At 35.9% G+C, this 14,513-nt stretch overlaps 1 protein-coding gene across 1 annotated transcript; it reads right to left on the reverse strand.

The window, feature by feature from the left end:
* Positions 1 to 616: 616 nt before the first annotated feature.
* Positions 617 to 8,884, reverse strand: LOC144439802 (dapdiamide synthesis protein DdaC-like). Its single transcript, XM_078129035.1, has 5 exons — positions 8,818 to 8,884; positions 7,696 to 8,372; positions 6,626 to 6,811; positions 1,053 to 1,185; positions 617 to 915 (listed from the first exon to the last, which is right to left on the reverse strand). The coding sequence occupies exons 1-5, from the start codon at positions 8,882 to 8,884 to the stop codon at positions 617 to 619; spliced, it is 1,362 nt and encodes a 453-aa protein (XP_077985161.1).
* Between the last annotated feature and the right edge of the window lie 5,629 nt (positions 8,885 to 14,513).

The following is a 14,513-nucleotide window of genomic DNA, read 5'->3' on the forward strand; positions in this document are numbered from 1 at the left end:
CCACATAAACATTTATTCATCCGGTAGCATAATTGATAATTCGCTATCAATTTATTTACATACAAAGTTAACACTCTCTGATTTACATACAACTTTATGTTAGGTCAATCAGGGGTCACTCCCAAGTCTATGTACAGGTTAACATACTTCTTCGACTTTGTAACACAATCTTTCACAATCCTTTAGAAAAAAAAAGTTATGGGAAAGCAATAAAAATTGTCAAAGCCATCATTATTCACTTTTATTTCACTAACTTATAGAAAAATAAGACATCAAAATTAGTTCCTATTGTTACAGCTGACAGTTGGGCATAGATTTAGACAACATTAGTATTTAATGGTCATATAAACCATTCGAATACATTGGTTCCTTTAAGGTACAACAATGTTCAAAGCATTAATTCTGTTTTGCTAATTCATTAAAACAATACGTGAGTACAAATTTATATTTGAATTGGGCTAACCAGTTTGACAGTCAAACAGGCAGACAGATATGATAATAAAATTTAATTTACAGGAATGACAATGTGCTACAACGTTACTATTCGTACAATATGTGATATCGCAATGCCACTAAACAGTGGAGATCATATGTTAGAATTAGTGTCCTTAGGTTGCTAGTCATTTGTTAAAGCGACTAGCAGTTTACGAGTGCATGTATAACCGATTCTTGCATGCTGGGCGTACATATTATCATAGACCAAGACATCAGATTTTTGCATCTGAAAACCAACTGCTGTCTGCCACAGGACATCACGAATATGCTGGATAACTTCGGGCTCAATTTCACTTCCATCACCATAGCCACTGTGGTAGGGGTATTGCCAATTTGGGATGTCCATGTCAGGAAAGTTTGGATGATCAAAGAAATACGATGCGTGATGAGCAGTAATGTGGTTATACCATACACGTTCACCTTTTGCAGAAAACAAACAAACAAATGGCTTGAGTGTCACTTCGGTATTTATACATTAAGGTTTGTAGAGCTTCAACTTGAGGACAAAAATTATATTATTTAGAAGAGAAACCAGAATAAAAAGTACGTTTACTAACCTGTCAATGGATGTGTTCGGAATGCAGGTCGATTTTTCCAGTAAAACAACGAATCGTTCACTTCCCAACGATATTCAAATCCATCATCTTCCAAGTACGTCACTACTTCGGTTTTGTCGTCGGTTTGAAAAGTCTACAAAGGAACAAAATGTTAACATCTTATGAATGAATAAATACATTTATACTGCAGTGTACATAAAGGCCTGGGACTTCTCTGCATATAAAATAACTCGGGTTGTCACTAGACCTGGGAGGATAGAGGTTGCAATGTGAATGCTTTAATTCTATGAGTTTATCAAGTATGTAATGGATTGTATATTTTCCAGAGAGTTGAGTAAGTATAAAGGACTGTTGTGCCGATATTGATCAGAGCCAGGGGTAATAATTGTAAAGCTCTTTGAGTAGAAATTGGGGAAGAGCTACACTCAAACGAACATTATATCATTATTGTTATTATCATTCTTATTACAAGTGAGGGGGTTTAAATATTACATAATGATAAAGCTTTGTGTGAGAGACAATTGAGAGAATTGTGCATTTTGGTCCTATTGTTAATAAAAATGATCGTATGTATATAAAATGTGCTATGACAAAACATAGATCAGTGTGAAAAATCCTCAGGAATCCACTAGAGTTTGGTCGAACGTAAATTATTTATTTCTATATGCCAGTGTAATTGACTGTGACTTCACATGTTTCGGACTAGTTTGACTTTTACCTATATTTTTCCCGTGGTGGAACCAGTAGCCATCTCTGATAGGCGTGTGTCGTTAGTGTAGGAAACCCTAGGCCCTATGCCAAATTTTAGACCCACTTTGACCAAAAGTCAATATCCCATTTTAGACCGTTAATTTACAGGTTTTTAAAAGCATAAATCTTAGACAAAATTACATTTTCCTTAGGAGGCAACATTTTGGGGCAATTAATGGCAATTACGATTTGGCAAAGGACAAACGGTCACATTTTAGACTAAACATAATCGAATATAAAGCAACGTGGGCCCGTTTTAAACTCTTTAGTTCGAAAAAATCCTGACCCCATTTTAGATGAATGGGCTACAAAACGAACTCAAAAGGGCGGCACATAAATGTATATAAGGGAGTAGTCCCCGGATATTTATCTGAACAACTCGCATCACAACCGAGCAAGCTTAACAGGCCAAATACATTGTTCTGGCGTGATTTATAAAGTTGTTGATGACATTCCCTGAAAACAATATTTCAATGCGCCTTACTATATTTGTAATATTATTCCGAAATCGTCTCTGTTTTCAAATCATCGTAGACTTTCACAACATACAAAATCCCCAGCCGTTCAGCAAATTCATGTAACATAATGTAATACACTGTGTGTCCAAGAAAATGTATCATTCCACGAAGTGTTCAGTAGTAGTACGTAGTGCTTTTACACTATATGTAGCAGTTGACAGGTACAACGATTTTGATGATAGAGTGTTGCAAAGTTTACTGAAAAGATTATCGATTTATTCCGACCCCTCCCCCCCCCGGGCGCTCTGAGCTGTGCGAGTGTGATACAATTTCAGCCAGGTTTTTTGAGCTATTCGTACTTATGGTACTTATTTTACTGTTCAGAACATCTTTGCGTGCCATTGTGGTGGAGTCAGATGATGTATCCATTTGTGGATTTCTGTTTGCTATGAAGACAGATGTACTTGATATTTAAGGATCATTTACAGAAACAATAGTTACCAACGTTAGATTTGTTTACGAATTACGTCACTGTACCCATCATCAATGTCGCTTATCAGATGTCACACTAAATGTGTTGATTCCCATCAGAAAATTTAACTGAAAGTAAGGCAATTTTGATCGTAACATATTCAGTAATAAAGTCATCAGTTTCTGGCAATGAATTTCCATGACTTGTTTAGAAACATTGCAGTTCAATAATATTTGGAAACAACAGCATAAAGTTACCGCTATATATTACGTGATCACAATCAATCCCAGTCCACCAGATGCACATGGTCATAGTGGTGTGGGTGTGCCTCCTGTATGGTACGGACTAGCTTGTTCGTCAGTGTCACATTTTGCTTCTTATCTTCAGGATGTTTTAAGAATTTGAAAATAGTCTGTCAGAATTTGTCTTTCACTGAAGTTTAGACAACATTTAGTTGTACTCTCATGTAAACGTTGTTGATCATGCATGAGATGTCACACTGTCCTCGTTTCCTTCGACATCTGCCATTTGAAACTGGGTCAAGGGTTAAATTCGCCTAGAACACTTTCGCTAGTGACATCGTTAGTCTTGTTTTGCCGCGTAATCGTCAAATATTTGGGCATTTTAGTTTTTGAAAACTGTGTACTCACTCTATTTCATTTTCTCTTGATCCGGTTAATTACCATCCACACAGTAACATGAAGCATTTTCTTTGTTTTTCAAAAAGTACCCGTCCCACGTGTACTGAAGGTTTACTGTACATGTGGCATGTACCGTATCCTATACGACTATTTTTGTCTTGTAAAATAAAATTCGAACTTACTGAAGAGAACTATAGCTAGGCATGTCGTACAGAGCAAATTTTTGTTTTATCTATTTATTTTTTTGTCTATATGAACTTGTATTTGCCATGATGCAGTAATTTTCCACGTAGACACAACAATGGCAACATTGAATTGCAACATCAAGTTGCGTCTTTTTTATGTTGATTGCGACAATGATACATGTTATGTATAAAAATAAAAACAATCAACTCTCAGTAGTCTGCTAGAAAGCAAGACAAACAATTGGAATAAGCATTATTGTTCCAAAAGAACCCCCAAAAAATATTATCATGAAACTGACTTGCCTTCTTTATATCATTTCAAACACAATTTTCGATTTCACATTAATCGTGAGCCACACCTGATGGAACTCATAAATTCGTCAGGGAACCCAGTTACATTTACATGCTTACTGGCCTTCAAAAAATGTGTTGCATCAGTAAAAGTCTTTATTGTGAGGGCAAAGTATAGTGTATATATTTTTAGTGTGTTGTGTTTCTCTGTGCATTGTGCACGATTGAAACAGAAACAGGCGAAATGCACATACAATCGTAAGTGCTAATTCGGGTTGGGGTAGGAAACGTGGTCAAGGCACGGTACTAACCGGTACCACAGTCTAACGTACTCCTACTAACGCACATGTTGACGTCGACCTGTATTACATGTCAACATACAGACAAGTAGTTCTCAACTTGTCATGCTATACTGGAATATATGATGAAGCAAACAGATTCTTTACAACAATAATGACGTTACAAAGAGATACAGCACAACAGGTTTTAGGTCAAATATGTGTATCGGCCATAGATATGTTATGTAATTCCCTAGACGTAAATAACCGTTCCTCACATCATCTCAGTTTCATGCTTGCCTGTAATTAAGACATCTTTAAAGTTCTGTGGATTCAGTGTACTTAGACAATCATTTATCAAAGGTACCATAGCCAGTGCTTATTTTTCATAGAAATACTCCTCAAATTGATGTCATAAAAATGTCAGACTTGTCACCATGCACCAGTATAACGTGCTGGTAACATGCGCCGATCAGCAGACACTCCAAAAAAACACTGCATAACATTAGCCTATAAAATGTCGGAAAAACATATTTGCAATGCCCTTTGCTGTTTTAAGTCATTGATGATTTTAGCAACTTAGTGTAAATTAATGATTATTTCTATTCGTCGGCAAAGTCATGTAAACAATACATTTGTAAGCTGGTGAGTTGGTTTCTATCATTGTCTATCTCACTTGTATGTGATGTGTGTACAGCATGCACATATAGCTACATTGTATTCAATTCTAGTGACGTCATTCACCTCATGTGCATACATTGTAACAGTCGCCATATTTCTCGCACTCGACACCTCGCAAGCCTCATGATTGAGAATTCCTGTATAATTTATCAACATTCCTGTAAAAATGAATGCTGCCGTGATGCCACTTGTTTCCAATGGCATGAATGATATCAGTGTCTATTATCATCAACATCATCATCATCATCATCATCATCATCATCATCATCATCATCATCATCATCATCATCATCATCATCATCATCATCATCATCTGAATTTGGGATAGAGAAATATGTACATACGCATGTACACACATCTCCAACTGACATACAATGTCAGTTGCAGAGCAGCAGATGACCTTCGAAACTGTCGGAGTTTGAATTTATATCCATATACAAACGATATACAGTATCAAGTCGTCTATGTCAACTTGTACTCAAATGTATGTGTACACATTTGGAGATTTTGTGATGAAAGACTGAACCAAGTTGTGTAGATCAAATTCTCAAGGACTGCTGGTATTTGAGGTATTGACAATTTATTCTTGCGATTTTAGAGTTGTAGAATTGCATAACTTTGATACAGATAATTTCAAAAATCATAAAACCTTGTTACAACAGATATCACCAACCCATACATACCAACAGCAATGATGTTTTTTCCTAATTTTAACTTTTAATAGTGTTAATTAAATGTCTAATTTAAAAAAAATCCAATTCATTAAATGACCATTTTTTTTTTAATTCTGCATGACAAACTTCCCTTGGTAGTTGGATCTATGTGCAAATAAAACGATAGTTATCTGATTTATATTATTATTTGTGAGATGTATGTGTATATAAACATAATTTCAATTTATGTTACACCAGGTAGCACTAACTCATACATGTCTAACACAAGGACATTTTCGACTGTATTATCTTTTTAAAAAATAGTTTCTGTCAAATTTAGGAAAAAAATTATTAATATATTATGGTGATTGTGGTTACCATGGCAACAGATGTTCATAAAATGACCTCCTTTTTAACTTAGCATAACAAACTACCGCAGGTAGGGTGGTTAATATTCAAATAAACATGATTATTGTAAAAATTATGATTTCTATATATAATATTTATTTAATTATTGCAAATAGTGGTCATATTAAGATGATACTCCTTGTGCTAGCCAACTTTGACCTTGCAACACACTCACATAGCTAAAATAACGCCTACGAAACTGCCTTTTCTAGAGTATTCCCCAGATTTGTTAGGTCATTCATATTGGACAATGGTATTGTGAACATACAGGAAAAAATCAGTCACTTTACTTTTTTTTAAATAGTTGGGTTTGGGCCACACAATTTTTTAAACTTGTGATTTGATACACATTGAAAATTTCGATACATTGGCCTCAGATTGGAAATTAGGCCTTTAAATGAATATTTAATGTACCATTCATAAGCGAAGATATTGTCTTTGAACACAAAATGTTGACTATCTACCATGGCTGATGTAATTAAGTCACGACCATCCGTGTTTACGTCGAAATATACGTCAAACCTTTACCTAAAACGTCATTATTTGTTCCCTCTTGTTCATAATTTATGCTTGAAGATATATACTTATAAAGTACTCAAAATGTTGTCTTAAGTCATAAAGTTGTGTCACTACTTATCCAGAAATAAGGTGACAGGGACTCTTAGGCCACTCGTCTTTTCCTTGGGTAAACTTGAAAATAATATTGTCCTCAGCCTAGAAATAAAATATATATTATCTATGATTATCAATACTCACTTTTTGCCAACTTCGATGCGAATCATTCGTTTTCTTGCAGCCAACATAATTGTAATATCTAACTCCAAGTCTCTCAAATTTGTTAACAACTTCTTTATTTAGTTTCGGTAATATATCTCTCACGTCTCCTACAACACTTTCCCCTCCACACCCTGGTGTAGCAGGGTGATCACAGTAAAATAATACCTGTATAATAAAGAAAGTATCGGATGCAGATGAAAACTGAATAGATGCAAGTAGGCATATTGTAATAGAATAGGAATTTAAGAATTTGTGTACAAAAGATTGGATCACTTTATTTGTAGTATTGCACAAACCCGTACTTATCCTTATATACATTTGGTATAACATTAATTACGAAAAGTGCAAGTAAAAATGCAAGTATCAACTGAATACTCTTTTGACCGGAAAAGACCTTTAATCAACAGTTGTTAGTGCTGTTGCCCATGTACGTAATAACAGATAATGTCATATGTTTATGCATACATTTTTTCAAAATAAACTAACCTGCCACCCTTCTGCCAGAAAAGGATTCAGAATGAACATTTGGTAATTATTAAAGAAGTAAAATTTGTTGTGTCGCTGTTGTCTTCTGATTTATCATCATTGTTGTCATGTGTTAACCATAGGGAACAGTATGCTTAGAGAGTTATAATGTAGTAGGTGCGTTTGATAGCACATTTCGTGCTTGTGTGACATTATAATCCAGTTTCACACGTGCATGTTGGTTAATCAACACTGTTCAAACGCGTTAACCATAGGGAACAGTGTTCTTAGAGAATGAGAATGTAGTAGGTGTGTTCGATAGCACATTTTGACTGATCGTGCTCGTCGTACATAATAATTCAGTTTCCCCTCGAGCTTGTTTGTTATTCCAACACAGACTGCTTCCTTTGAGGCATCACGCTCGACCAACAGTCTCACGAGAAAACAAACGTATGATATTGCCCTCGTGATCACTCAACATGTGTATAAAGTGACCCCCCACCATTCCATATTCTAACATATGTCCTGAGTGCCAATATGCAAAAGACCCCCCCCCTGCTATTACTGAAGGCTCCCTAACTAACCTTCATTGGAGGATGACTGCTGTATGACATCTCATTGTGTGGCTCCATGGTATAAATAGGTGGGTCATTATCACTGGCAGTGAATACCAATTCGCTGACCTCATGTCTTGCCCCAATACCTCCAGCATAGCTTGCACTTTGATATCCTAATGCTTTAACAAACCGTGAGAAGTCGTCGGCATTCCTCAAGGGTAACCATCTAAAAAGAATTGTTCCATTGTTGTGCAGTCGTTCATCTATTATGGCACGAGCTCTTTCCGCCCACGTTTCAATAGAAACATTTGATGATGCTGCTTCATAAACTGCTGGCCTGTTTTCCCTGGGACACGCCAGATACTGGGGTAAATTGTGTCCAGGAAATGTTGATCCAGGAAGCCATTGTCTTTCTGCTATGCGAGGCTGGAAGTGAGGCTTCGTAATCTCTACACGTTTGTGATAAACGAAGCTGCCTCTTGCACTCACATGCACACTGTGATCTCTATATGCCATGGGATGTCGAACACTTGATACCAATCCACTGTTAACCTTCCATGGTGAAATTCGTTTACTAGCCATAAACAGAAATGTGTGAATCGGCTTCATACATGTTGTATTGGTCGTAATGATTCCATACAATGCCATGTTTTCTTGCTGGTATCTTTTACATTCACACGTTGTTCCTATTGCATTGCCTTCAACTAATATTTGAGGAAACAGATACGATCAATCAAACACATAGTCTACGTTCTCTGCTTGATACTATTGATGTATGACCTTGACTGGTCTTTCCTGTACCGTAAATGTCAACCTTTTACAATTCGACTGAATGAGTTCCACATCACAATAGATAACTCTATATTGTCTGAAACATTCTAAAGGGGTATGCAACGAAACATTGACCCCAATCACAGAGAGATAGCAACCTTCTTGTTCGTGTTAAAATACTTTGGTATCTACTCGTTTGGTATTTTACGGTATGTACTTTCTGGTGTTGTTTTGTTGTTATTTGTGCTTATAGCTAAAATAAATAGATATATACAAAAACAACTGTGTCATTACCTCTAGAGATAACGGTCTTCTAGTTTGACTAATCATGTGATATAAGGCGCATCTCTGTGTGCATGCAGTACACACATCACTAGCCATAAGCAGAAATCTGTGAATCGGCTTCATACATGTTGTATTGTCGTATAACACCATACAGTGCCATGTTTAATTGCTGACGTCCTTTACATCCACAGGTTTTCCCTATTGTATTACCTTCCACTAACACTTGAGGAAACAAATACGATCATTCAAACACACAGTCTATGGGTAGAGTTGACTTCTCAGACAGAGGACAGACACCTAAGAGGCCTCAGACAGAGGTCAGAGGCCTCTGTTACAGAGGTCGCGCACAGAGCTCAGATACTATCTCAGACCCTAGATGATTTCGCCCAAATGGTTCATTTTACAGTCTTAACCGATCGCAATCTTGATGGTCTTTCTTTCTTTGTGAAAATGTAGTGAGATCAGGGCCGTAGCCTGACCAAATTGCCATGGGGGGGGGGGGGGGGGGGGGGGGGGGCAGAACTTGTCTTTGTGCAATCATACATTTAAAATTTAGAAAAATGCTAATTTTACATAATTTTGCATGCAATTTACACAATATATTTTAGCATACGCAATTAAATATATGTAAGGTCAGAAAAAAATATTTAAAAAAACCGGGTAACCTAACCCATCACTTTGGGTGAGTAGGTCGATTTCATTTTTTAACAATGCTTGACAAGGATAAAACAAACCATATATAATGATAGTATAATATTTCAGGTCGAGTTTAGATAGAACTTATTCTGTCATCTTGATACTATCTCATGCAATTTGTCTACATAGCTACAGTTAGGAAATGTACACAATTTATGGTTAAACAAATAGTGTAGTTCCTCTCACCCTGTCTTCTCAAATGAATGTTAAGCCCCGCCAATTGAAACTCGAGCATTATTTTAGCCACACCTTCTTTCATCTACACTACAGTGGGGATATAAAATTATATGGAACAATGATGCATTGGAAGGAGACAATTCCAAATGTGAAAACAATTGAAATAAAAAACGGTGTAGCAGGCCATTTAGAGGCATAAAATATCAAACCATAGACATAATAAAATAACAGTATTGATACAATTGTGCTATGCATTACATATTATCTGGAGGTCTATTTTGTTGTGGCAAAGCTGAAAGATATTATGCGAATGTGCACATGACAAATGACTTCTCCTGAAGTTTAATTTGGTTACAAAAAATCCCAAATAAAGAGCAAAACATTTCAAGAATGTCAGACTTTTGATGGTCCCACAGTCGTAAACTTTTGTTCAATTCTTTTTAGTGCACATTGGATATTTAATCTCAATTCATGCTTGTATGAAACACCAGAGCCAAGCAACCACTGTATAAGATAGTATATAATTTGGAATAGACTAAAATATATATTGTTGAATGAATGAATCTTTATTCAACCAGATATAAATAAATAGAACAGAGTTGAGTATAAACTCAAGTATTACAAACCTACAATTCAAAACAAACAAAATATAACAAAAGAATACTAAATTATATCTGGTTTGGACTGTGGAAGTAGTCCCAACGGACTAATCTAGTCCACGGCCTACATGTACTATTCAGAAAATATCAAGAAATGTCCTTAATTTTGAAAAACAAATGCGAAGCCCGCATGAGGATATATTGCCCATCACCAGAACAAAATATATGGGTTGGTTGAACAGCTTTTTCATTTTTTTCTGGCCTAATGTCGTATCTTTCAAAGTAGTTGCCGAATAGATGTCACATTCAAAGTAAAAAAATGAATGGTGCTTTCTCAAATATGTAACACAACAAAATAATCATTTCTTTACCCAACTTCCAAAACTGTTATGGCCTCGTTTATGTCGGAACCCAAGGTGAACTCGGTGAATTCTCCTTGCCATTATCATTATAATGGAAATTGAAGTTTGAATTTCAATGTCGAAGGTACAGCTCTGTTTACAAATTCAGGGCCATTCTTTCTATAGCAAATTGTCGCTTCAAAATGAATTGCGAAATTCAAAGTTAAGCCAGCGTACAATAGCAATATAAGATACATATTAGCCATGAGTCTGTGTACAGTCACTTTAGTGAACTATCCATTTAAATCGCGCATGCTAGGAATCATCACGTAAATAACGATTTTAATAGCATCGCTATGTATTCAAAAAGTAGTTTTTTTCATTCTTTTTTCCAAAATCTCAGGGGGCAGCTGCCCCTCCCCCCCCTTGCCCTCCCCACAGGCTACGATACTGCAGATAAACATATCTTTGTATGAAGTGCACATACAGATATGCAATGCCGAAAATGGCGGAGAATTCAAGGTTACGCTAATACTGAAACAAATAAACAAGAAACGACTTGTCTTTTAACACAGACACCAAGTGACTCTTATATTTATAAAGTAGGTAAAGCACTGGCATCCCCGTAAGTGCTAGAAAATTTGTAGCATGCGTAGAAACTAGGATGCTAGGTTGCATCCATGAAATAGTCCGTAACTTGCGAGCCATAATAACTGCGTACACACTCAACTATAGAGCGACCTAACACAGGGGGGGGGGGGGTTGTTGTGTACTGTTTAATCTGCCTATTTTTCGGCAAAACTACTATTCAGGCATTCTCTAAGTTTGAAGGAATTCCAACCATACTTTACCACTGTAGATAGCACCTCTTGCAACATTACTTACTTAGTTTTATTCAGTACTTCTCTCCTTTATCTTTTATTGCTATTACACAATCCCTCTATAACTGTGCTGTATATGATGCAGACACAAGTTTGATATCATGTAATGATTTCATTACTGGATTACTTTGCAAGGCAACAAATAAAAGTTTACAGAAAACAACGATGGCCCTGCCATGTAGACATTAATATTGGAAAACACAGAAGATAGCCCTGTCATGCAGAAACTAACCTTTCAGATCAAGAACAATTTTGAACGAGTGTACCTAAGATTGCCAATAGGGCAATGAGTTAAGGCACTGTTATATTTATGTGAGACAAACAGAACAAGCAAAAAATGAGGCATTGAAACAAGCTGATCATTTATAGATATGTTACACCAAGAACTTAGATGCCCTTAAATACTTTTACCAGTCAAAGAAATGCTGTATATTGTATGCTCTGCTGGAAATTTCTTTATCAATATTTTGCATGAACATTTTATTATAAATATCTACAGAAGTCAAATTACATAGAAATTTGATTGGCATAATGAGTGGAATTTCATCTCATCACAACACCAATTAGAAAGTATCTGCGCAAGATTACAGTCTTATACTAATTTTCTCTATAGCACTGTTCTGGTGCAAATTTTGAATCAACAACAAACATGTATTTAAACAAGGCTGATTGGAATATGCAAGGGAGTACAACGGAAAACTTGTGTACAAAGTGGGCTATGAAAAGATTCCAAAAACAACTGATCAGAAATGATATGATGTGAGAACATGACCCATGACCCATTAGCAGTATGGCTAATCAAGTAACACAATCCTCTTTTAATGCTGAGAAAGTTATGAGCTTATTTTGTTACAGTTGAAAGCATGTTCACCAACTCAACACACAACTATTAAACAAAAATAGCATTAACCACAAAATACAAAAATAAAAACACACATATTGTAAGAAATTGTTTAATAAAGCGATGTATTTTGTTAAGTGTGCCATCTCACCTTATCACTCACACTATCCGTGAATCTTGTTGTTAAAATATGATGGTGATGGTAGCAGTGATGGTGAAGATGATCATGATGATGATGATGATGATGATGATGATGATGATGATGATGATGATGATTTAGTTATGAATGCCACAGGGAACAGGTACAGTGATACATGTACTTACGCGAGTAGTAACAGCGAGTCGGATTAGAGTGAACACTGATAATGGCAAAGGTAAAGGTGATGATGATGATGATGATGATGATGATGATGATGGTGATGGTGACAGTGATAACAGGGAACTGTTACAAGTGACCAGAGTATGTACAACATTGAAAGCATGTTAGATACTAACTAGATTGTGTATGATTATAAGAGAAAGGTTACTAGCCAGCTTTTCTTAATGTTTGTTACTGTACAACCATTGCATGATTATATAGAAACGCCTGTGATCAGAACGTCATTTTATCAGTGGTGTACCATTAAAACTGACTTTGAGGTTGCCGAAAAAAAGTCTCCTCTTATCACTTCCAAACTGACAAACATTGATACAAAAATCAACACAGGGTCCCCTATGTTCACGCGACTTTCTTATCAGTTTGTTTATGTCTGTGAAAGTTAGTCATGCTGTAACACAAAGTTCGAGTGTAATTATAAGCTCATAGAATAATTTTGAATTTTGCACTAATAGTCGAATTATATTGTTAATATGCTTTAACATAGACCATCCATCAATGGTGGTTCGTTATCACCGTCCAATTCGCAAACCTGGTGTCTTACACCAGTACCTCCGGCATATATTGCACTTTTATATCCCAATACTTGAACAAGTCGTGAAAAGTCGTTGGCATTCTTCAATGGTGCGTATCTCAAAAGAATGGCTTGTGTTGTCTGCTAGGATTATCAAATGATTCACATGAGACCTCTGAATAGTGTCAAAGGTTAAAGGAAGTGACGAGTTTGAATTGGGGCGAATTGAAAACTGTCCATGTCCAAAGTGTGGTGAATTACCGAGTTCAAAGACATACGAATTGTCGGGTTGAAATTGAGACAAAGTAGCTGCTATGGAACAAGTAGTCTGACTGCATCAAGGCAAACAGTATGTTTTACATTATTGCATTCCTTAAAATAATTTATGGGACATTGTTTTATTTATTAGTAACTTTAAACGCATAACTAAACTATAACACGCAGTATAATAAAATGTAAATTTAAAAAAAAAACGTACCAGTATAGGTTCTGTCAACATATTACGCCATAGAGGGCAATACCAATAACGCAACCATGTTGCTAGGCCTTTCTAGAAGAAACAACAATTTTGGCCACAAAGCTATAAATTTTCAAAAAACTGCTTCCAAAACCATGGTCCCTTGAATAGTGTAATACGGTGCAAATATATACATCAAACAAATAATTTGTCTTTATACGTGTCACTTCAATATCTATGCATAAAAAAGGAAGGTGAACATCAAACAGCATGGGGACAGGGGCCTCGATACTGGAGAAAATAGTAAAGTACACACACTCACACGCTAGTTGAAAGATTTAACCCAAGCTGGTCGTATTTCAAAGTGAAATATAATTACAGTCCTTTCTGCAGCTAAACAGCTCCTACTCAAAATAATACTCAACCCAAGAAACTAGAGTACACAAATTGAAATAAATGATGGCTTGACTGTAACAAATAATTAAACTAACAATTAAAAGACTTTTTGTCCTGTACCAAAGCCAGACGTGATACTTGCTGTAGGTACATAAATTGCAGATGAAGTGTTCTATTAGACATGGTCCATAGTCAGTGTATGATGTCAGATATTTAACTTGCAATCAACGATAGAGTTCAGAAATCTCTTCATACAGGACTACATAGCATATAATATAATATACCAGTAACCTCTGGATCCATCGCACACAATTCATGCCGTGTAGTGATCACAGACTGTTTACGGTGTTCAGCTATATGTCAATACAATATGCTAATTATGTCACTTGATTTAAATGCTACATAAACATCTATTCATCGGGTAGGCTAACATGATAATTCACTAAAATTAATTTACATACAAAGTTAAGACTCTCTGATTTACATACAACTTAAACATGTTAAGTCAACC

This window comes from Glandiceps talaboti, chromosome 9, assembly GCF_964340395.1.
Source record: "Glandiceps talaboti chromosome 9, keGlaTala1.1, whole genome shotgun sequence".
NCBI lineage: Eukaryota > Metazoa > Hemichordata > Enteropneusta > Spengelidae > Glandiceps > Glandiceps talaboti.